The sequence below is a fragment of the Harmonia axyridis genome, chromosome 1 (genome assembly GCF_914767665.1).
Source record: "Harmonia axyridis chromosome 1, icHarAxyr1.1, whole genome shotgun sequence".
Classification (NCBI taxonomy): domain Eukaryota; kingdom Metazoa; phylum Arthropoda; class Insecta; order Coleoptera; family Coccinellidae; genus Harmonia; species Harmonia axyridis.
In genome coordinates this window covers 19,048,397-19,073,220 of record NC_059501.1, presented here as the reverse complement: position 1 = coordinate 19,073,220, position 24,824 = coordinate 19,048,397, and the positions used below count along the sequence as shown (strand labels likewise).

Sequence of the window (24,824 nt, the reverse complement as noted above, 5' to 3'; positions counted from 1 at the left end):
CTTAAAGTCAGAAGTTTTTAGTCAGCACCATGATTTGGACCTGAGTGCATCAAGGCTTTGCCGTTCGCTCGTTTTACGAAAGTAACCGATTTGTGCATTTCGGCGCCATTTTGGCATTTCTGTCAGTCAATGTTTCAATCCACTCCATTCACCTAAATTCGCAGTTTGGAGTGCTGTGTCTCAATTCAGAGTGATAGGCCCTTATTTTTTCGGGGAGGAGAATGTCTCTGTCACAGTAACTTCTCAGCGTTATGAGTCAATGTTGGAAACCTTCCGAGTTCCTACAGCCTAAATTGGAATAACTTGCTGAAGAGCAGGATCACGACTACATCAGTGTGTCGCTGCTGACAGCTGCCATCTCAGTGATATCGTTCTCAAAATATTTTTCTTCGACTTTTACCATTTTTTTTAATAGCCTTCTGAAACTCGCCAGCTGGCACTACCGCATACTGTATCAGAACACAAGAGTCCTTTTTAGAATTTTCGTGTCTGCCTTTCTTGCTGTCTGTTAACCCGTCTTATTTGCTGCATGTCCGTCAATCCATCTATCTACTCGTCTGCCTGTATGTTTGTCCGTATGTTTGTTTTTGTCTTTTTGTATGTCTGCTTGCCTGCCGGCCTGTTTATCTGTTGATCTAAGAATCCCTTCGAACTAGAAAAAAATGAGTGGCGCATTCCCAGTCTCGATTTTTCAGAAAATTGATTTGGTGGAAACTGCAACCTCGTTTATTCAACTGTTCTCAAGCTATATTTTTGTTGGTCGTTTCGGAGCTTTTGTTACATCAGAACAGAAGAGAGTCCTTTTCAGAATTTTTGACTGTCTGCCCTTCTTTCATGTCTATCCATTGATATGGATCAACATACAGGATGTTGATCCATATGTTCACTTGGTCTGTCTTTCTGTATGACTGCGTGCCTGCCTGTCCATTTGCCCGTATCAGGTGTTTCAAATTCATTGTCTAGTGAATCTCAGAATCATTTTAAGGTAGTGAAGAATGAATGGCACATTTTCTGATTTTTGAGAAAATTAGGTTGGTGAAAAACGCAACCTTGTTAAGTCAATTGTTTAAAAGCATTAGTATTCATTTTTGGCCAAATCAATTTGTTTCCGAGTTATAGCCAAATATTGGAAAGAAGAAGATATCGAAAAAAATTAAATCTTGGCTAATACGGATGATAGAGCTAATGGTCAAAAAGTGCCCCACTCAACTTAATTCTTATTTTCGAAACAAACTTATCAACTCTGAATAACATATCATTCTGATTTTAAATAAATTCATGAAAATTTAGAAATTTGATCCTAGTTTTAAAAAAACTCATTTGAAAATTATTTTTGCAATTTGAGATTGAAAAGTAATCAATAGGTTTCTTCACATTTATATCTTTATTTCAATATTGATCCTCAAAACACCATAACAGTATATTCGAATCAATTATTGCCTCAAATGCATTTTGCTGGAATAAGGTCATTTTCCTTTTGATTCATTCATATTTAATGAGGGCGATTTTTGGTGAAATGATTGATTTTTGAAGTTCTACCTTGTGCCAAAACTAAACAGTCACCTTCGAAAGCATCCTTTATATTGTCGTCTAGGTCTCAGGATCAAAATCCATGGCATCTAAAAAATAAATAAAACATAACGCAAAAAACGAAAGAATAATACGAATAAGTCTATTTTTCCTCATTTTATCTGAACTGGTCATGAAATTCCACAACGCTCATTAAAATATGTTGTCTGAGAAAGCATTTTCTGGTATAATAGAATATATTGGGAGGAATAAATCCCGAGATAACTACGACCCTCTCGATTGAGTCCATTGTTCACTTCACTGGAAGGGTCAGTTTAATGTAGCAGGTAATAGGCTACAATAGATGAATTGCGGGGGTAAATAGGTTGTCTCGTATGTGTTTCTTTTTATGTTTATAGTTTTGCATTGGTCATTTCAATATTGGCTACGATTGAAAATGCACCTTAATTTTCCAAAACCTAACAGCGAGAATCGTAAGCCAAATAAATGGTTCTCAGAGAACAATAATACCAGCTTCTTCTAAATTAATTGAACTTCAGTTTATGAAGATGGTCATCACCGGAACGGCATGAAACTCAAAATTTTGATGCCACATGATCATGGTCACATCAATAGCATTGGATCAACCTGTGGAAAGGTTGTTGCTCATGATTTGCTCATTATTTGATAGGGAAGATTTAACCTCCGATAATACAACAGGTAAAGCATCAATCTTTTATCATCTATTATTCATATCAACACCATACTCAATTTGAATCAACATTAGAAGTCATCAACATCCAGTAGAATTTTGTCATCATCACACTTGGTCATCATCGTCGTCGTCATCAGGCAACTTTATCGGTTTGGATCAATGCCGGCTTTAAATTCGAAAATTAGACATTTGAAGAGAAGAAGAAATGCTCGAGAAGAAGTCGTTGCCAATCGTCACCTCTGACGAATTTCTCTTTGGTTTCCTTTACAACGATACATTGGTAGCAAAATTGCTATTCGAAAAAGCGGATTGTACATTTTGTGACGCGCTACTGAAAGTTTATGTTCAGTTTTTCGTTGATGGCATCGACAAAATAAATAGTACGAGAGGTTTTCTGTATTCAGCACTCGAATAATTCTCTAGCAAAAATCTATGAGTGTCGCGCCTATAAAACGAGGAAGATTCTATTGACTCGAATCATTTTATGGTGGAAACATAATATATGTTTTCGTTCTTCGATTTCTGGAAGTAATGATTGCGTAAAATATCTTTTATGTTCGAAGTTACATTCGAATTTTACGATCCAATACCAACTTCCCATTACTGAAGGAAAGAATGAAATCGTTTTCGAAACAAATTGACAGAGTTATTGCTTTCGTTTTCCTTCCTTTCAGTGTTGAATTTCCTGCCTCCAAACGAATATTTTGAACCTAATTTTAGTTTAATATGCAACAGGATCTGAAGATGAATATGTCTAATCGTCCGGTTTAATAACTGTAAATCATGGAAGATTCATTGAACAAAATATTGATGAGATATTCTACTGGAGAAATACATGATCACAGAAGGTATTATTTGAATTTTTTATAGCCAATTGTGCTAAATCAGTAAAACCGTTTGGAGATTAGAAGATACAATAAACGTGCCTTATGGCACTCTCATATATGGTATTACTACCATAAAGTAACTGGCCAGAGGGAATGAAGTAACTCTACTATGGGTACCAGGGTATTGTTGTATTGAAGGACATGAAAAAGCCGATAACCTTGCAAAAAAAGCATCAAGGTTAACACCTGTTGGTCCTGAGCCCTTCTGTGGGCTTGGAAAATATCACTTAAAGGCTTCGGTCCAACAATGGGAGTGAGGCAAACAAACCTCTGGAGAAACACTCAGGCAGATAAAATTGTGGTGCTTTCACCTACCTATACCAGGAAGCTTCTGAAGCTACCAAGAGCTGAGTTTGGGGTAATGGTGGAACTGCTGATAGGACTCTGTCCGTACAAACACCTTTTGTACCACTTGGGTAAGTCAGCAGATGAGATCTGCAGGCTCTGTGGAAAAGGAGTAGCAAAAGCATATTATTGGAGTATTGGAAGGATGAAATCCCGGAAAAAAGTACCCATTTGAGGAAGGAAGTGCTGTTTCATCAAAATCATGATAAATATTTTATATTAGCCTACGAACTTTTCAGCCCAACGTTATAGCCGTTCACCTTTAATATCTTGTCCTATCAATCACATAGCTAGGAAATATTAGTATCACATTAATTGATGTGTTGGTAATAAACAGCATTCTAATAATGAGCCGAAGCAAATTCAACACTATTTAATATTCATTCAATTAGAATCAACTCTTAAATTATTTCATAAAATTGAATGGAAAAAAGTGTGGAAAGTGGAATCCAGAAGACATTCATTACAAAGATTAATGGAAGAGTTTGATGGAGTATTATTTCCAGGAGAGTAATTATTTCGTTAATAATTCTAAATTGAAATTTATTGACTTTTTCGGAGATTTCATTTCATTATACACCTGCATCCATTCATGTATGTAAATAATACTAATAATCATATGCATAATTCGTTGTGAATACAACTGCCAATTTCTACTAAAATTGTATATGGTATATTACAAGGGTTATTGATTTCGATATTATAACAAATTCTATGTATCAATCCAGTGATACAATGAGAAATTTGGAAAAAATTTCTAACAATTACCTAGGTATACGAGATAATTATTAGTTGAACATTATATATAATTATTCTCATTTGAATGGAAATAAATTACTACTGTTGTTCAACAGTTCGTAGTTCAATTAATTCATGGAAGTGTCCTAATGAAAATCCATTGAATATATCTTGTGGGTATAATGATTTATACTTAATGTTATTTTTAGATTTTCCCAAAGTTCTGAATGAGGTTCAACCTATTTTGTTTATTTATGTTAAATTCTTCGAACTCTTCTCTTGGCCAAAACAGTATAATCTTTTTTATATTAAATTTATTATTATATTGTTGGACGACTGATCGTCTTTCCACTTTGTCTGAAAGTGCTCAGCGTAAATAATACCTCAAATTCTCTCAGCAGATCCAGCCTTTGAAAATAGCTGATTTTCTTGCTCAGCTATATATATTTCAGTTCGTTTCAATTCAATTTTGTGCTTCCGGATATCTCGAATTTGATTATATTCACTACAAGACACTCTGACATAATGTGCACAGCTATCTCTTCCAAGCATAACCTGCATCCATCATTGTCAGCTAGGCCAAATTTTACGATATGCGCAACTTTTCGTGCGTTTTCACTCATTTTCGTAAGTAATTGCACAAGTGCATCAAAATTACCGATAATTTTGCATGACAGCGTGTTGTCATAAAAACTGCATGAGTTCATTTTCATTTTTGGAGAAAGAGCCCGACACCGAAGGTGGAGGGCTCTTTCTCCAAAAATGAAAATGACCGAATGCAGTTTTTCAAAGAAAACACGCTGGAATGCGAAATTATCCGGTCATTTTGATGCACGAGTGTAATTCGGGGGAATATTTCCCGAATAAACAGTTACATTACCTGTCAAACTGATTTAGAATGGAATTGCCATAGATTCGAACTGTGTAAGATGCATAGAAACTAAGCATCTATGAACAGAACAATTATCGCAGTGCAGTTTCGCTTCCTACAATGCAATTATCGCTGTAATTTTCGATAATTGTTCTCCAGATACATAGAATTTTTGACAGGAGGGAAATATTCCTGTAAAATGCCATTTGAGCCAGAACTCAGTTACATTAATTTCTCGGCAATTTGCTATTGACGCCATTTCTGTCTGCCTGCTCTTGGCAATATACTAGTGTCACTCTGAACAGCTAATACCCAGTTGCAGCAACTTTCATTGAAATTTAATGCTTTCCTTAAAATTTCAATCCTCCAGTAGGAAGAGAATACTAATAAGAACTCCGATATAATAAGGGAAATTAAAGCACAACGCATTAGATGGTCAGGTCATGTCCACACTACATGATGATAGACTAAATAAGTTAATATAGGAGGAGGTTTCGACGGAGATAAGACTCTTGAACCGACCACGCATGCGCTGGAGGGACAATATAAAAGCAGACCTGGTAACAATGGGAATACCTTATGATCATAATTTAATGAACGACCGGCAATCATGGTAGTCCAGTCAGCCAAAACTCACCCAGGGTTGTAGAGCTAGAGAAGAATAAATATAAGAAGAAGAAAGAGCCTACTGGCTACCTGCTCCGTTTAATGGAGGATTAACATTTTAAGGCGGCAATGAATTTTAATGAACGTTCCTGTAACTTACCAATGATTCGTAACATCTGATGCAACAAGTTTTGTTTTCAACATTGGTAGTAGTATAATAATCGGTAGATTTCCAGTTGAAATTTTGTGGTGTCAAAATAAATTCAATTTTCAAATACGATATTAATTATTGAAAATAATCTAATGATTGCATTGTGTTTTATATATTTTTTTGAGATAGAGCTATACAAAAAATTATCAACTTCAAACAACAAAGCAGTATTATCAGAGAAAATGTAAACGGTGCTTCATACAAGAGCACGAATGAAAATCTCAGCAAGAACTCTGTTTCCCCGTATATTTGTAGTGACTGGTTTGTGTATACGTTTACAGAATAAGCTGACATATTAATATTGAAGGGCTTGCTCTTCATCCAAAACAAAATCTTTCCCATCTTTTCTCTTCACCAACGGTGAAAATAGCTAATCTTTAAACTTTCTGCTGACTTTACCCACTGTAGGATCGAAGACTATAAAAATATCATTGGATACAGTTGAAATTCTAAGTTAATGCTGTACTTTATTCCTTCTAGTTTGTTCAGACGCACAAAGACAATATCTTCAGGAAATTACGACAATTTTACTCAGAAAAATATTCATCCTGAGATTTTTTTTCTCCGGATAGCATCTGATCCAGCATAGAAAAGTTTATCGCCAAACCCAGTCGTAACTCCTGGCTGTAAGCAAAGGCCGTTCATACCGGCCGTTCGGCCGAAAGTTTTGACATAAATTCCGTTTGAAAAGCTTCTGTAAAAAGTTGAGCTGATGCAGGAGAGAGAGGGTTTGGTCACGTAGTTAACTGGAAGTAATTAATGGTTCCGACTTAATTGCTCCGACCGAGTACTTGTCATTGCAGATTGCAGCTAATTTACGAGTGGTTGAAACTCCATGTGAGATTGGCTAACATTGTTGCAGGATGCGCCAGGCAAACGCCGTGAATTGCCTCATTTGGAAGCCGGAGTTAGATAAAGGGGAATAGTTATCTAACTTTGGTGTGATCTTCTTGATTATGCTGTCATTGTTCGAGGTGTCATCGATTGCGCAGTCCTCGGAGATGACGGATGTTATTCCGATGGTGTCAGTTGACACTTTGAAATGTGAGATGAGTGTCTTGGAAGTAGAAGTGAGTTCAACAGCAATGGAATGTTGGACACTAGCTTCGAATATATTTTTTGAGACATATAGTAATTCCAAAAATTGTTAACTTTCAAAAATAAACCTTGTTTAGATAAATCTCAGTATTAGCAGAGGAAATGTGAACGAGGCATAATTGTTGGCATAACCAATAGTTTTAATTTGGTGGAGATGAGAGGAATGTATGAAGCAATTTGGTGTCAAGAACTTAATGGGTTGGCTGCAAATGTTCAAGAGAATACTCTTAAACATTAGTCTTTAATTGGGGCATTCCTTGATTCCGTAATGAAGCAATCCCTTGTGCGCAGCACTTATGTTTTTTAAGCACAGTAAAATAAAGTTGTAGAAGAAAAAAGTCTTTGTGTAAGGAATTGCGAAAAAAACATAATGATGAGGTGTAAACAATTTGTTTTCTAAAGCGAATGCTATTCATGAGTGAAGAATTGTCCTACTATATGGAGTGGGGGTTATGTTGAAGTGAATTCCTGATATCAATTGAAATCTGTTTCTCCAAAACATTTCCACCTATGATAGAAGAGCACAAATGAAAAAGTTAGCAAAAACTCTGACTTCCCGAATAGATATAGTGATTGATTTATTCAATTGTTTACATAATAAGCAGACATTTTGAAGGACTTCTTCTCCGTTCAAACAAAATCTTTTTCATCCCACCTTTTCAGCAGAACTAGGCACATATAAGGCTTTCAGTAGAATGATATTTGAAGAGCGTACTATTGCAATGACCTTGACCAGTACGGAGTTCTTCTAAGAAGATTTAAACCAGGAATTTTTTCCTGAAGGATCAACGATTAGACTTTGATTGAAGACATTACCTACAAGAACTCCATTCCAAACCCCAAAGTTCCTTGTCACTCTCATCAGATTGAAGGAAATTATTAACCCATAAAGGTTTACTCGACTTTAATAATTTTATAGGCCTTGGAAAGTAAAATACTATTGGAAATGAGTTCGAGTAGAAATGAAATTTGTCCCAAAATATCTTGAGTGTCACCTGTCTACGAATATGAGGTGGGACTATATGTGATAGCACTAGTAACCAATGTAGAGGTGTATATCTAATAGTTCCATTGATAATTCTCATAGAAACGTGAAGCTGTACATCAATTTCAATTGAGCACTATTGAACCAAGCAGAACAACAATATTCAGCAGCAAAAAAAAAATGAGGCTGAAGCTGCCGTACGAAGATTACTGCCGTCAGCACTCCATGAAGAACAAGCTAAGTTTTGAAGAATTTTATAACTCGACTTTATAAATGAATTTTTCAAGTGAATCTTGAAATTTGACGAATTTAGTTTAACTTCAAGATATTTGGGAGACTAATTATGATATGATTCAAGACGGAATTATTGAAAGTAACTTTCAATTATCTATATTTCTCTCAATTATTCAAATGAAAAGAGTAAATTTCTGTTTAGTTGGGATGAGGTCAGAAACGTCACTCAAAAAAATAATTTTCCATTACTTTCTAATCTTTTTAAGTATTTTCTATATCTCCCAAATCAGAATGACGGAACACAAGAGCAATATCATGGGCATAAATACATTTCTCTAATTCTGTGGTTATTCCGTTCATTCTTCCACATCTTGTAGAACAAAATCGTGCGAGAATATATCAGAAACGCACAGTTTTCATGGTTATATTTTATTATTCTATGTTGGCACTCCGAACTTTCCGCTACGGCTTTATCTGTCAATTCATCAAATTGCCTTAAAGAAATCAGTTCTGCCAACCAACATTTTTCAATGCAAAAATCACTAAATTATATTTATGGAAATATTTCATTAATTTCAAAGAAAATGCAATGAATTAGAGAAAATAATGTATAATACTCGTACAGAAGGCTCATTCTCCCACTCGTTCATTCCAAAACTCGCCACTCCGTGGCTCGTTTTTGAATTTTGAACTCGTGGAAGAATATCAATGCCTTCTGCACTTGTATTATAAATAACTATTCTCAGATAAGGTAGCAGGGATATCACACAACTATAAATTGCAGAGTATGGGAGAGAAAACCAATCTTTGTTGAATACCATAATGAGTAGCTATTGAAATGTTTGGTACTATCACTGCTATTAGAATGGAAGATTACTGAGCATCGCTATTGATTTGATTGTTAACAATAATACAATCGTCTACGATGATTTCTGATATGTATGAATAATATTAGATTCCTTTAAGTATATCTGAATAATTTGCTTTGGAACCTCCTAGTTGATTCAAAAATATGCAAAAAAAACCTTCGTTTTATTTCAAAACATTCTGATGCAATTTTACTGTTACTGCTACCATCTTAAGATAAGAAGTTTGAAAAAATTCACCGATTCTTTCAGATTTGAGATAGAAGTAAGTGAATGAAAAAACCCATGTTATTTACCTCGTTTTTATCTCGCAATCTCCATTTCAATCTAACCAGACAAAACCGCGTATGCAAGAAATCGAAAGTCTTATTCAATTTCATTCGGCACACATCCCAACAACGAATTTAGCATACTCGAGTATTACCTGAATGCCATCATGTCTGCATAAGATAGCGAGAACCTCACTCCTTAATACGACTGAGTGCAGCAGGGCTACGTGCAGATACATCTCGCATGAAGATTGCTGAAGTAGTCTGCATAATAGGTTTACGCCATTTACGTACCGTCTGCGCGGGGCCTAAACAACCACTAGTTATTCCTGAAACTATGAATAACAATGTAGGAACCGCAAATTCAATATGTACGGCAATGGAATTAGTGGTTGGCTCTGGCCGATCTCCACATAGTTATAACTGCTTTCAAATCTGATTATTGTTTTTGTTTCAGGTGAGTCTTGATTAGCCGATGCTGCACGAGTGTACCCAGGCGAGAATTACATTCTTGGGGTGTTCGAGCATGTTGTAAGTGAAATATTTAGCGGTGTTCATGTCTGATGGATTTGTGGATTTCGTCAATTTGAGAGGAATGTGAGTGTGCTTACCCTAAGATTGCACATGACCGGCGGTTAGCAAACCACAAATTCGTAGGTTGAAATGCAACTTGATCTTCTAAAATATCGAACTGACAAATAATGAGGAAAGCATTTATTTTAAGTCCAGAGCTTTAGAGTGCTCGTTAATCATACAACAATTGCCTCTTTGGAGACTACATAAGGGCGATTGGTGCATCAATGAACAAAACGTTCAAAAGCTCTTGGCTTCAGGTTGCTTTCTCATTTTTCGATGATCTGATTTTTAGATTCGAGCTCCTTTAGTGATTTCATATTAATTAAGGGATTTTGCGGAACATGGTGTTTGAACCAATAGGAACAATTTCACCATTTATTATTACCTTAGACTTCATTGCTTGAAAAGGCAGCACTTCATTCTTTCGGAGAAGTATTGAGTTGAGATGCAGTTTTCTGCGTTGAATAGCCTTAGCGGAAATAAGGCATTACGAATTTTCGGTTTAAAATTCGTATCTGAGCACTGAAGTGAGCGAATTTCAAGTTCTAAGAAGCGACTGATTCACAATTGAATTTTGTACACGTTTGTTTTCATGGCACTTTTCAATCGGTACAGTCTTTTCCGACCTACAGGCGTTGGAAGTTGAGAGTTGTCAACTTTTAAGTTGAGTTAGTAAAAGTCATCTATCTTTGACGGTCAATAGCGGCTGAGAGGCTCAACCGATTCCAATGTTTCGAAAGTCATTAGACGCTTAATGAAATGTTCTTGAAAAAAGGAAGATCACAAAGTTTTATGTAGAATGCGTACTTTCCGAGTAATAAGTCTGAAGCACAACCTAGAAACCGTTGCAATCTCAGATACCCTTTATTCAGGGTTGCAACGATTTCAAGCTCTTGAGCAAGTTTTAGGCACTAGACCCTTTTTTAGCACTAACTTTCCTGGACTACTGATTCTCATAATTTCCTTTTCGCATTACTCACGAAATGATTTAGAGAACACTTCGGTATATATACAAATCTGTTCCATCTATTCTACGTGATTTACATCGTAAGTAACGTGTGTTTTTTTCGAGGTATATAACTTTAAGTTGGCATTACTGTTCAAGATAGCAATCGATTCAACATCTGTCAAGTGATTTATTCTCAGTTTGGTTTGGCAATTCATCATGAATAGACTTACGCCGGAACAACGCTTACAAATAGTGCAATTTCATTCCGAAAATAATGGTTCTGTGCGGAATACGTATCGCGCACCAAGTCCATTAGCGATGAAGCGCATTTCTGGTTGAATGGCTAAGTCAACAAACAAACTGCCGCATTTGAAGTGAAGCTAATCCTCAAGTGTATGCCGAAACACCGTTACATCCAGAAAAACTGACTGTTTGGTGCGCTTTATGGGCTGGTGGAATCAGTGGTCCGTACTTCTTCAAAAACGATGATGGCCAGAACGTTACAGTCAATGGTGATCGGTATAGAGCCATGATTACTAACTTTTTCATTCCTGAATTGAATAACCATGATGTCCAGGAGCTGTGGTTCAAACAAGACGGCGCAACATGTCACACAGCTCGTGCCACAATCGATTTATTGAAAGACACGTTTGGTGACCGCCTAATTTCACGTTTTGGACCTGTGAATTGGCCTCCAAGATCTTGTTATTTAACACCACTAGAATACTTTCTGTGGGGCTGTGTAGAGTCATTGGTCTATGCGGATAAGCCACAAACCCTTGACCATTTGGAAGGCAACATTCGCCGTGTTATTGCCGATATACGGCCACAAATGTTGGAAAAAGTCATCGAAAATTGGACGTCTAGATTGGACTACATCCGAGCCAGCCGTGGCGGTCATATGCCAGAAATCATATTTAAAATAGAAGCCACAATATTGTCTTGCGGATAAATAAAATTTATGTCAATCGAATAATCCATCGATGTTTTATTGCAATTTGAAGTTCTATAGCTCTAAAAAAACACCCTTTATTACACAATGCTTGAATATCAAAAAAATTATAGGGCTCATCAAATCCAAAGACGAATTTCGAAAAAGTAAGAATGTAATGACACTCACACTGCTTGATACATTGAACGATTAAAAAATATCAATTTAGATTGTGGTATGGAATGAAAACACTTTTCGAATTCCTTCATAATGCTAAGATGCGAATGTTGAAATGGAATCGATTCTCGAATTTTTTGCATGACTCGCAGAAGTTAACATTCTGATCGGAGAATTAAAAATTAAAATAATTCCTGATACATCAAGGAGCCGCATCAAAGGCGACAAAAGTAAACTTTTATTTCGCGTTATCAGACTTGTCGGCATTTCCTTTGATAAATCAAAGGAAATGCCGACGAGTCTGATGAGTGCATGAGTTTCAGTATGATATTATGCATTAAACTGGCACCTTTGATGGTTTTTTGTTAATTTTGTCTCAAATTTTTCCTGTTATTTTTGACTGAATTACATTCTCATTCGGTAGGTACTTCGAATTTCTATATATGGGATTTTTGTCAAGCTTAAAATGTCGCTGCTGAATTTTGGCGCCCTAGGTGACCACCTTCCCTGCCTACCCTCATAAAGACGTTACTGGAAATATTAGCTATTTCTTCATCATTCTGTGTGATCAACTTCGTCAATTTCATAGTCATAGACTATTGGTTTCTTGAGTCCTTCCTTTCGAAAGTTATCGCATATACGGATGGACATTATTGAGTTTGAGGGCAAATCCGACAGTGAACCTTATTGAGACCATTATCAGCTCAAAATTACGGACATTGTGACGAAATGGTGGATCGATCTGTAAGGTGATGAAAGCTCAAAAAAAATCTTTCTCTGTCTACCTCTTCACTTAGCAGGCTTCTTCGGAAAATTCGGTCAGATCATTAAACCCTATTACGTATAGTTCTGAACCATCCATGGGTCATTTCTCTCGTTCTTCAACCATCGTCCAGCCTACAGTCACGTAGCTAATCAATTTCGCGGTTTGTTACACGAATTATTTTAACGAATTGATCTTGTGCCCTGCTCGTGATTCCATTACAGAAAGCCCCCTCGTACAAATGATAAAAATAGCTCGGAATATTAACGGTTACCGTTCAAATCGAACTTAATTCGAACTTTGTGGATGGGTACCAAGTGATTTTACGGTCGTTAGGAAATTGATAGTCCTGTACGTTCAACAGAATTATATGTTATTTAGTGTTATTTTATGAATTTTTTTTTATTCGCTTCACTTGGAGCAATCCAAAATAGATATTATACGAAGGATCTGAGTATTGAAAACAATATTATTGACCCATATCTATTCTATCTATACAGGGCGAGTCTTTGACTTGTACATATATGTATTTCAAGTGAAGATTTCTGAATTTGAATTCGATTTCGAAGCAAAAAATGAAATGGGAATTTTTTTTTCCAGTTGAATTCAGTTGATTGACTTATCGGTTATGAAAAGTTGGGTGAAACCAACTGTGTATTTGTATTTTGTGAGTCTTTGACTTGTAACGGGTGTTTCTTTTCGAGGTATATAACTTTAAGTTGGCATTACTGTTCAAGATAGCGACCGATTTAACAGCTGTCAAATGATTTATTCTCAGTTTGGTTTGGCAATTCATCTTGAATAGACTTACGCCTGAACAACGCTTGTAAATATTTCAATTTCATTACGAAAATAATGGTTCTGTGCGGAATACGTATCGTGCACTACGTCCATTTTATTTTGTTTAGCGATGAAGTGCACTTCTGGTTGAATGGCTATGTCACCAAACAGAACTGCCGTATTTGGAGTGAAGCTTATCCTCGTGTGTATGTCGAAACACCGTTACATCCAGAAAAACTGACTGTTTGATGCGCTTTATGGGCTGGTGGAATCATTGGTCCGTACTTCTTCAAAAACGATGATGGCCAGAACGTTACAGTCAATGGTGATCGGTATAGAGCCATGATTACTAACTTTTCCATTCCTGAATTGAATAACCATGATGTCCAGGAGCTGTGGTTCCAACAAGACGGCGCAACATGTCACACAGCTCGTGCTACAATCGATTTATTGAAAGACACGTTTGGTGACCGCCTGATTTCACGTTTTGGACCTGTGAATTGGCCTCCAAGATCTTGTGATTTAACACCGCTAGATTACTTTCTGTGGGGCTATGTAAAGTCATTGATCTATGCGGATAAGCCACAAACCCTCAACCATTTGGAAGACAACATTCGCCGTGTTATTGCCGATATACGTCCACAAATGTTGGAAAAAGTGATCGAAAATTGGACGTCGAGATTGGATTACATCCAAGCTAGACTTGGCGGTCATATGCCAGAAATCATATTCAAAATGTAATGCCACAAGATTATCTTGCGAATAAATAAAATTCATGTCAAAAGAATAATCCATCGTTGTTTTATTGCGATTCAAAGTTCTATAGCTCTAAAAAAAACATCCTTTACATATATTTCAATCGAATATTCCTGAGCTTAAGAGAAACTATTTACTATTTCTTCCGATTCGGTTTTTTTTCACTTAGAATAGCGGACATTTTGTAGCTGACTCAACTTTGATGGAATTTCATCAATAATTTTCCTCCAAATCCTGAGCATGACTTTGGAACCGTGAATATTCGGTTTGGCCGACAACGTGGAAGCATGGCCGGGATATCCCCATGATTGTCTATGCTTGGGATTATCGTAATGAACCCATTTTTCGTCTTCAGTCACAATGTGATGCAGAAATCCCTTACGTATTCGCCTTGCAAGCACTTTTTTCCTTTACTATTTCTTCCAATTCGATTTTTTCCTCACTAAAATCATATTGCAAAAAAAATTCCTTCGATTCCATTCTATTTGTGTGATGAAACTGAAAAATACATATTTTATGGATTTTCAACAGCCTGTATTCTTTCAACCGAGTCAAAGACTCACCCTGTATATACCTAAGCAACCCAACGATCGATATCGATTCGCTGTACTTTCATATGTATTCTGAATTCCTAAAATAAACATGAGAAAAGCACTAAACCCTCTCCCATTTTGCGCCAATTACACAGTTCAAAAATCTGTATGATATATAGATATCAAGTTGTTGGAAAAGTAACTATTCCGCACTAGTGCGGGACAAGGACCCTGTCCGAATTGAAAACAGTGCATAAAGTAAATAGGCGTACAACTTTGTATCCGTCGTTTTTTTCCGGAAATGCTGGTCAGCCAGGCCGTGTGCCATTGATTGAAACGGTGATAGTCCGTGGGCGCAACGTCTGAAGAATACGACGGGTGGAGCAGGACTTGCCATTTCAACGTTTCTAAGTGTTGACCACTTTCGCAACATGGGTTCAAGCATTGTCATGCTGTAAAATGACTTTATCATGTCTCTTGTTGTATTGCGGCCGTTTGTCTTTCAATGCTCGGCTCAAACGCATCATTTGCGTTCGATAACGAGCGCCAGTAATTGTTTCAGTTGGTTTTAACAACTCATAATACACTACGCCGAGTTGGTCCTCTCCAAATACTGAGCATGACCTTGGAACCATGAATATTCGGTTTGGCCGTCTACGTGGAAGCATGACCGGATATCCCCATGATTGTTTACGCTAAGGATTATCGTAGTTTTTGTTTCCAGTCACAATGCGATGCAGAAATCCTTTTCGTATTTGCCTTGCAAGCAGCTGTTCACAAGCAAATAACGCCGTTCAACATCTCTCGGCTTCAACTCGTACGGCACCCAATTTCCTTGTTTCGGAATTATTCCCATGACTTTCAGGCGTTTTGAAATGGCTTTTTGCTTCATTCCTGCTAATTCTTGTTGCGTTTGAAATGAGTCTCGATCAAGTAATGCCTCCAATTCTGCATCTTCGGAAACCTCCTCTTCTACCTCCATGCTGGACTTCAACGTCAAAATTACCCTTTTTGATGCGTTCAAACCACTCTCGGCACGTGCCTTCACTAATAGCTGCCTTAGTTTATGAATTTGAGAGCATTCGATGAGCCTCAGCCTCAGGTTTCTTTATATTAAAGTAGAAAATTGAAACCCCCGCAAATTACGAGAATTTGGCTCGTAAGCTGACACGAAAAGAGATTTTTAATGAATCCTCCTCACTCTATAAATGAAATGTCGAACATTTATGGCATTTCTTGAGAAGGAAATGTCACTCGAACTGAATTGGAGGAAAATTCCATAAGTAACAGCGTGTTAATAAGAATAACCCCCTATACGCCCAATAACATCACATATAACGAATTTTTTTTTTGTCCATCCCCGAAACGAATGCTGCGTCGAAATTTCCGTCCGGAAATCTGTCCGTCGAATCAATTAAACTATCCGGGCCTCGTCGACGGGGCGATCAATCCGGCGACGTCCCCGATTGAAGTCCATTCCGTCCCGCTAATGCCCGCTCCCCGTTTCTGCCCAATCGACATAAATCGTCCTGTCAATCCCACTCGAAGTTGGGTTATTTGTCGCGCGTCACAATCCGACGCGAATGTATGAAAAACTCCATTCCCGTCGACGAATTCGTCCAATTACGCATTACGTGACGCGTCCGGCGATGACTTGCAACTGATAAAATTTTGCGGTGAAAAAAAAAAATGGGCGTCCGAAAATGCCTACAGGTTACGTGGGCCTTTAGTGTTAATTTCGTGGCTGAATCAGATGGAGTATCCATGAAATAATCGGTAGCTGGGTCTTCTTCTTCTTATTATTAGGTGTATGTTGCTTCCGCCGTTTTGCATTATAGATGGTAGCTTAGGTACTTGTAAACATAACGCCATCGAAATATTAGTGGATTTGTAAAATAATTCTCGATAAAAAATGTCAGCTTACGAGCCAAATTCTCTCCTAGTTTGCGGAAGGTTTTAATTTTCATCTTCAATATGAAGAAATCTGCGGCTGAGGCTCATCGAATGCTTTCAAATACCTATGGTGAGGCCGCTATTAGTGAAAGAACAGAGAGTGGTTTCAACGCTTCAAAAACGGTGATTTTGACGTCGAAGACCAGAATGGCGTTGATAGAGAAACGGTTTTCGAAGATGCAAACTTGAGGTATTACTAGATCAAGACTCGTGTCAAACGCAACAGATCAGTGACGCAAAAAGCCATTTCAAAATGCCTGAGAGTCATGGGAATTATTCAGACACAAGGAATTTGGCTATGCTGCCCAAAAGATGGGAGAAAATAGTTGCCAGCGATGGAAAATTCTCTGAATCATAAGGGTTTAACCAAATTTAAACAATAAAGCCTCGAATTATGAAGCAAAGTTGTACGCCAATGTATATAAGGCCTTAGGCCTGTTCCTTTATCGATATCTATATTACTTAGTTCTATAGGCGTATTTGTGATGTAGACTGCCAGCTGTCTCGCCATTTTTTGAATGGAAGTCCTGGTGGTCTTCTGACCATTGGTTTCAAATCCCTCGACATTCGAGCTATACTCTCGGGGTTCCTTCTGTTAACATGCTGGTTCCACTCTCGTCTCATCTGTCTTCCCCATCGCAGAATATTCTGAATGTTACACAGCTATCTTATTTGACTAGTTGGTAGTCTGACAAACAATGTTAATCCAGTTATCGAACTTAACTTCTTCATTTTTGTTGTTCTTAGAATCCTCAACGTTTCCGCTGCATCGGTTCTTGTTCTAATCGGTCCCACACAAGACTTATACAGGGTGCGGCAGAGCCGATTGATGAGTTTTGACAAGTCATTGCTCGGGATGTGATGGGGGCAGGTAGGTGCGGAAGGAGTTTTTGTGCTCCTTAGAGTCAGTAGTTTTTATTCAGCACCATGATTTGGACTGGAGTTCATCGAGGCTTTGCCCTTCGCAAGTTTTACGAAAATAATTGTTCTGTGATCGCGACCCAGCTGACATTTCGGAACTAGTTCGTCATTCCTGTTGACGTTCCAGTCCCCTCTGCTAACACAATGAAAATTTGGACTCGTTAACTTGAGGAAACAGGAAGTACACGACGATGGCGAGGACATGGACGACCAAGAACACCGAAAAATGTGCAGGCTGTTCGAGTAGCAGTTGAGCATTCACCAAGACGCTCTGCACGGAGGCAATCGATAGCTTTGGGAATGTTAGACCGATCCTTGAGCAGGATTTTGTTTGGGGATTCATCATTCCACCCATATAAAATCATGCTTGTTCAAAAGTTGAATGCTGTGAATAATAAAAATCGTCGTGAGAAACTGATTTAGCGCATCTCCCCAAAAGCAACTTTTTGCATTAGTGATGAGTCACAATTTCACCTCTTTAGAACAGTGAATAAGCGAAATTTCTGTTACTGTGCTTCATGTTATCCTTTTCAACTCCATGAAAGACCACTCCATTCACCTAAAGTTACAGTTTGATGTTCTGTGTCTCAATTCGGAGTGATAGGCCCTTATTTTTACGAGGAGGAAAATGTCACCGTCATAGTAACTTCCCAGCGTTATGTGTCACTGTTTAAAACCGTCCTACAGCCTGAGTTGAAATAATTTGCTGAAGAACACGATCTTGATGACATCTTGTTCCAGTAGGATGTCGCTAGAGCCCACACAGCTCGTACTTCATTAGCTGTTTTGAGTCAGATATTCCCAGGGAGACTAGTCTCTCTAGGGTCACCTTCAATACAAGGTTTTCAAACATCGTCCACACACCCTTACAGAACTCAAACACCGAATAACCGAAGAAATCTGGGCTATACCGCTCGAGATATGCGAAAAGCGGTCGAAAACTTCCAAAATTGACTACATTAGTGTGTCGCTACTGACGGCCGCCATCTTAGATATTTCCTACTGTTTCGAATGAATGAAACAGTTTTTCTATAATTCGAAAAATTTTTTTCGAATAGCCCTTTGAAACTCGTCAGTCGACTGTGCCGCACATATGCAGGGTGCGGTATAAGCGTTAACTCACTCTTCATAATTGTAGAAAAAGTCTAGTATGCAATATATTTCCGACTCGTTTAGTCCCAAACTCATTCGGATTTTCTCATTACATACACAAAATTCCATTTCTCATAACCATTTCCAATGAACCTAATAGTTCTGGCATCTTTCTCTAAGTGCATCTTTCCTTATCGTTGTCCCGCAGCATGATCCAGTGAAAGGCTTCCTTACCTTTCGATCACTTGTCAGGCTCGAGATCCGTCTGTCGATTGGTCTCGCAATTTATTGCAGCAGCTTTCGATTTCGGTGACGTTCTCGAAGGCGAAACGGAGAAATTGCTTTTAATTTCAGGCTTTTATTGGAGACGACGTCTACGGCGCGAGGAATTTGAAGAATTATGGGTGCTAGAAGAAACAGTCACTCTGAAGGGTTGCTGATGAATTTGCCATAGAACGAAGTGTTACCGTGTTTGATTGTACTCGATTTAAAAGCGATAAAAGCTTTTATTCGTTTTTTTTTCAGAGAAATATAACAAAGCTTTCAATTTCGGGTAGTGAATAGTTTTGTCTCCAGCAATTCAATTTTATGTGTAGTTTCAACTTGGAAGAAGCTTTTGCCTACTATTTCATTGAAATTTATCAATTAATCTGGAAATAATTTTTGAGCACTCGAACTTAACAACTGAGAAACGATGAACTGAAGTTTGTCTGTAACCGCAAAATGTAAAATACGTTTTATTGGGATCGGAGCTTATTTTCAAGTTATTGTTTCTTCAACAAATCGGTCTGTCAGTTCATCGCAATCTCATAATAAACTACGTACTTATAATATAATTATGATTATCGATCCACGAAGTTTGTTTTACAAATTAATACAAATAAATTACAAATCACAATCTTACGATTAAAGGATTTTATAATTTTAAACAAGGTGGAACGGAGTCCGAAAAGATTAATCTAACATACGTGTATGACTAAGGTCTAAACGAAACTTAAAGCTAGATTGTGTCTATTTTACAAGTCACCTCGGATTCTGGAAAGAATCAGTATCATCACATTTCGAACATTGCATTTTCCACGAACTTATTACGCTGTGTCAACTGCTCTGCACGAAGATGATCTTGTAACAATATATCATAAGAACTATCCAAAAACCTGATATTCCAGTTACAAGAGATCCGTTGAGTTCAAATTTCAAGAAAAGTAAAAGAATACCACTTTCAAGCTGAAGGCAGAAATTCATTCATTCCTGCGCTAATTTTACCACAACCACATATTCATATAATAATAATAATAATAATAATAATAATATTTCTTTATTTCAAGTAAATTCAAAGTTACAGTATGAAACTAAAACTGACAATTTAAATGAAATGACGTCAAAATTCTGAGCTTTATCCAGCTCGATCAAAATATTCCCTTAAGCTATATGGTTCTAAACTAATAAGCAGATGTTTTACTCTATTTCGAAATGTTTTATAATGTGTTATACATTTTATTTCATTGGGCAATTTATTAAAAGTTTTGATAGCCATATAAGAAGGACATTTCTCAGTTAATGTAAGTCTATGAGTTGGAAAATTTATATCTAGGTTTCTGGTATTATAACTACTGGGATTTTCAACTGAGAAATTATGCTTATTTTTATATAAAAACAACAAACATTCAAACAAGTATAAACCACATACCGTAAAAATATTCTTAAGTTTAAATTTTCCCCTACATGATTCTCTATAACCCATTTTACAAATAATACGTATCGCTCTTTTCTGAATTAAAAATATCTTTTCTAAATTTTCATTATTTCCCCAAAAAATAATACCATACTTGAGAGTGCTTTCGAAATTTCCAAAATATATAATTCTCAAGGTGTTCTCACTCATATACTCTGTAATTGATCTAAGTGCAAAACAAATTTTACTTAATCTTTTACAAATAATTTCCGTATGCTGGCGCCAGTTCAAGAATCGATCAATATATATGCCAAGGAACTTTACTGACTCAGATATTTTGAAATTAAATTGTGACAAAGCAATATTATCTGACTTTTCTTTTTTTGATCTATTTGTATCAAATAGCAGGACTTTGGATTTATTTTCATTTAATATTAGATTATTTTGATCGAACCATGCTTTTGACTTTACAAAAATGTGACTTGCTCTTCTTGTCAGCTCTTCAAAATCTTCTGCACCAGTAAGTAAATTTGTGTCGTCGACGAAATTGACAATATTTCCTTCACTATTTTGAATTATATTCCCCAAGTCATTCAGGTAAATTATGAAAAGTAATGTTCCAATGACGCTTCCTTGATCTATTCCTATTGATCTTGTTAGTATTTTCGATTTGCTAGTAATATTGTCTTTTGTGACGGTAACTCTTTGTTTTCTATAAGACATGTAGGATTTCAGCCAATCATTTGCATTTCCTCGTACACCATAAAATTCCAGTTTTTTAAGCAAATATTCCATATTCAATGAATCATAGGCCTTGGAAATGTCCAAGAATATTCCCAATGCCATTTTTTTGTCTTCGAGTAATTCCAAGATGTACTGTACAAACTGAAAGATGGCAGTTTGTGTCGATCGTCCATGTAGATATCCGTGTTGAGTGTGATTGAATAGTTCTTCTTCATTGAAAAAATTTATGATTCTTGCAGAAACCAGCATTTCAAAAACTCTAGAGAAAGCTGGTAGTAGACTAATGGGCCTGTAGTTGCTTAAAATTTCTGGATGACCTTCTTTGAAGATGGGTTTTATTAATGCAATCTTTAGACTCTCAGGAAAAATACCATATTTGAATGAGTTGTTTATTATATATGATATTATTTTGCTAACTGCTGGCAATGCTAGTTTGACTATCATAATCGGGATATCATCATCACCACTACTGAATTTGTTTTTAATCGATTTACCTAAATTTTCAACTTCTGTAGGAGTGGTAGGTTTCAAATAAAAAGATTTATCGATATACTTCATGTGGGAATAATTTATAGCTATTGTGGGTAAGTTTTTCAATATATCAGTTACTGTATTGTTGAAGTGTATATTTAAATTTTCCGCAATTTCTTCTGGGGTTCCTTCTAGCTGATAATTCTCTTGATCTTTTATTGTACCTGATATTTCCTTGCAGATTTGCCACATAGTCTTGCTTTTATTGTCAGATCTAATCACCCGTTCCTCATAAGATTTTGTTCTCTGTTTTTTCAGTGCGTGGTCATATTCTTTCTTTGTATTTCTGTACAGATCCATATGTTGTTTACTAGCGTTACTCATAATCAAAAGAATATCTAGTCTCTTTTTTATTTCTTCAATTTCAGGTGATCTATACTTGCTCAAATGCTTTTTGTTCATTGACAGTTTTTTTGGGAAGTTTTTATTGAATATATTCGTAAAGTCCGACATAAAAATATTCCATTGCTCATCAACATTTTGTGTGTCTGCTTCTCTTACAAGCTCCCAGCTCTGACTAAATAATTCCTCCAGAAATGTCTTTTTTTCTTGTAGACCATAAAATCGACAGAACCTAAGATTATTATTTTTCTCTATTTCTATTAAGAAACTGAGTTTTTGCGCTTTATGATCTGATACATGAATGTTGAAAACAGAACTTTCCCAATCAGAAATATTTGTGAAAATATTGTCAATGGATGAACTTGACCTATCAGTAACTCTTGTATCCTGGTTAATGACTGGATTGAGATTGAAAGATTCCATCAGATTAAGTAACTCAGATGCATCTTTATTTGGTCTTAATAATTCAATATTGAAATCACCTGCTATTATTATCTCCTTATTTTCTTGATGAATTTTCTCCAAAACTTTTTCTATTGCGGACAGGAAAGTTTTTATGCTACCATTTGGAGGTCTATATATTGACAGAACTATGAATTGTCTCTTTTTTGTGGTCCACTCTCCAGCTGCACATTCAAACTCTCCACACTTGGAAAATTTTTGCAGTTGTTTTCTTGTTTTGCCTTTGATGTTTTTGTGAAAATATAAAGCGGATCCACCATGACTTCCCTCAGGTCTACAGAAACTTCCAATCAAATTAAAGTTAGCAATTGGAAAACTGGTTAATTGTTCTTCTGACTTCCAATGTTCTGTCAAGCATAAAATTTTGCATTCTTCATGTTTTTGGAGTCCATATTCAAGTTTGTTGACAGCATTACCTATAGACTGTATGTTCTGATGTATTATACTTATTTTGGAATTTTTTGGACTATATACTTTTGGATGTTTGATTTTAGGAACTATATGATTGTTTATTATACTAAAAAAGTATTTTCATTATTTCTTTTATGGATTTCAAATTTGAATCTTCTTATTCCTACATTTGGTGGCCAGAAAGATGGTTCGTACATTTCATTCTTCTTTGTAAGTGGAGCTGTAACACAAAAATTTTTGAGTTGTCCTGGTTTTGTCTGTAGTTCTGTTACAGTAATTTTCGTATTTTCGAAACCAGGTTGTTTCTTGATATGACCTTCCACCATTTCAGTTGTTACATTATTGTTTACTCTATAGATATTCAGCCAAACTTTTCTTTCCGGGCCTGAAAAACCATTTCCTGAATCACTTCCCGTTCCTAATCTCTTCTTTGCATAACGTTTTCTTCTTTTCACTTCAGTGAACTCAGATTCTTGTGACATATTTGTAGTTTCAGTATTGTTTTCATTCATTTCTGGGGACTTTGGAGTTGACGGAATTTTCTTGTATTGCTGATGTATTTTGAGGTTATCATTGTTTTGTTTATTACCTGGTCTGTCAGTCATTTGAACTACTACTCTCGGAATAATTTTATCTGAGGCAGTATTTTCTCTTTGGGAACTACTTTTCACAATACTTGAATATTGCGTTACATTCTTTATGTCACTTTTTTTTTCCATGTTACTTATCTGTTGTTTTAATAACCTATTATTTTCTTTTAATATCATGTTATTTTCTTTTAATATCTCATTTTTATCTTGTGATTCTGCTAATAGCTTACTCAGGTATTCGATCTTGAGCTCCAAAACTTCTTCCTTGTTCAGTTTTTTACGTTTTTCGAGGATCTTATCACAACACTCGATATATCTTCCACTGATCACCTTGATGTTTTTCTTTTTAACGCAAGATCCATGGTATATACCTTCGCAATTTATGCAAATTTGGATCGCGCACACTTTTTTGGTACAACATTTATAATTGTTATCTAATAATATTGTGCTTTTATCACTTTTGATGCTCTCACCATCGCTATGATCATCTTCACTTGACGCCATTTTGTCTCATAAATGTTGTATTGTCTCTGAAGGTGCAATGAATGGGCTTTTAACTATATGTCACGTTCGATAAATATTTCTCATTATTCCATGAAAATCATTTCAAAATGTTCAACCCAATGGAAATACTCTACAGTAGTATACACGCCAAAATGGCGAATGCGCCGGTTTCAACTTTTTTCTGTTGCATTTAAAACCGGTTTTTTATGACAATAACATTCGTGGAAGCATTCTCAAATATTTCCAAGAGTTCTATGAGGATCAGATGAAAGGAATAACAAATCAATAAGTATTAACAGACACATATTCGTTTATATCCGAAAATATTGATTTTAAGTGAAAATTAATATACTCTTCATTTTACTAGTGGATTAGCTATTGGATTTTAAGGATATGAGGAATAGTTTTCAAGTACCTTTTGGGATTCGAATAAAATTTAAGGAACAGGTTCATCACAACACATTTTTGTGATCAGGTACTAAGCTTTTTCTCTTGCAAATGCTGAGACTGGACAAACACTCTAGATGTCTAGAAAAATCCGAAAATGCCTACAATAGTTGTAAGCGAACTTCAAATCGAAACCGTTCAGACCTTGGCTAGACATCCCAAAATCATAAAATCTAATAGATTGCTTGATCAGGATTTAATCAACCAATGAGGCTTACTACTGCCTTCAATGAGGCACAAGAAGCCACCCTTTTAGAAGTATTTCATACAATACTCACTCCTTGAATTACGATCTGTTATCTCGTTATAATGATTTATCAAGCTACTCATTTTGCGATTCGTTTGACAAGGAA

At 36.3% G+C, this 24,824-nt stretch overlaps 1 protein-coding gene across 1 annotated transcript; it reads right to left on the bottom strand.

Moving 5' to 3' along the window:
• Positions 1-508: 508 nt before the first annotated feature.
• Positions 509-24,024, bottom strand: LOC123671199. Its single transcript, XM_045604920.1, has 3 exons — positions 23,126-24,024; positions 20,912-22,793; positions 509-652 (listed from the first exon to the last, which is right to left on the bottom strand). Exons 1-3 carry the CDS (start codon positions 24,022-24,024, stop codon positions 509-511), a joined length of 2,925 nt encoding a protein of 974 aa, XP_045460876.1.
• Positions 24,025-24,824: the final 800 nt, after the last annotated feature.

Bases quoted from the DNA above. Each gene is read 5' to 3' on its own strand.
- LOC123671199 (XM_045604920.1), bottom strand. From the start codon at position 24,024: ATGGCGTCAAGTGAAGATGATCATAGCGATGGTGAGAGCATCAAAAGT. The intron at 22,794-23,125 runs GTACGAACCATC...AAGTTTCTGTAG, and splicing joins CTTACAAAGAAGAATGAAAT to ACCTGAGGGAAGTCATGGTG. The intron at 653-20,911 runs GTAAAGTCAAAA...ATTTTTTTCTAG, and splicing joins GAAGAGCAAGTCACATTTTT to TTCGAAGGGATTCTTAGATC.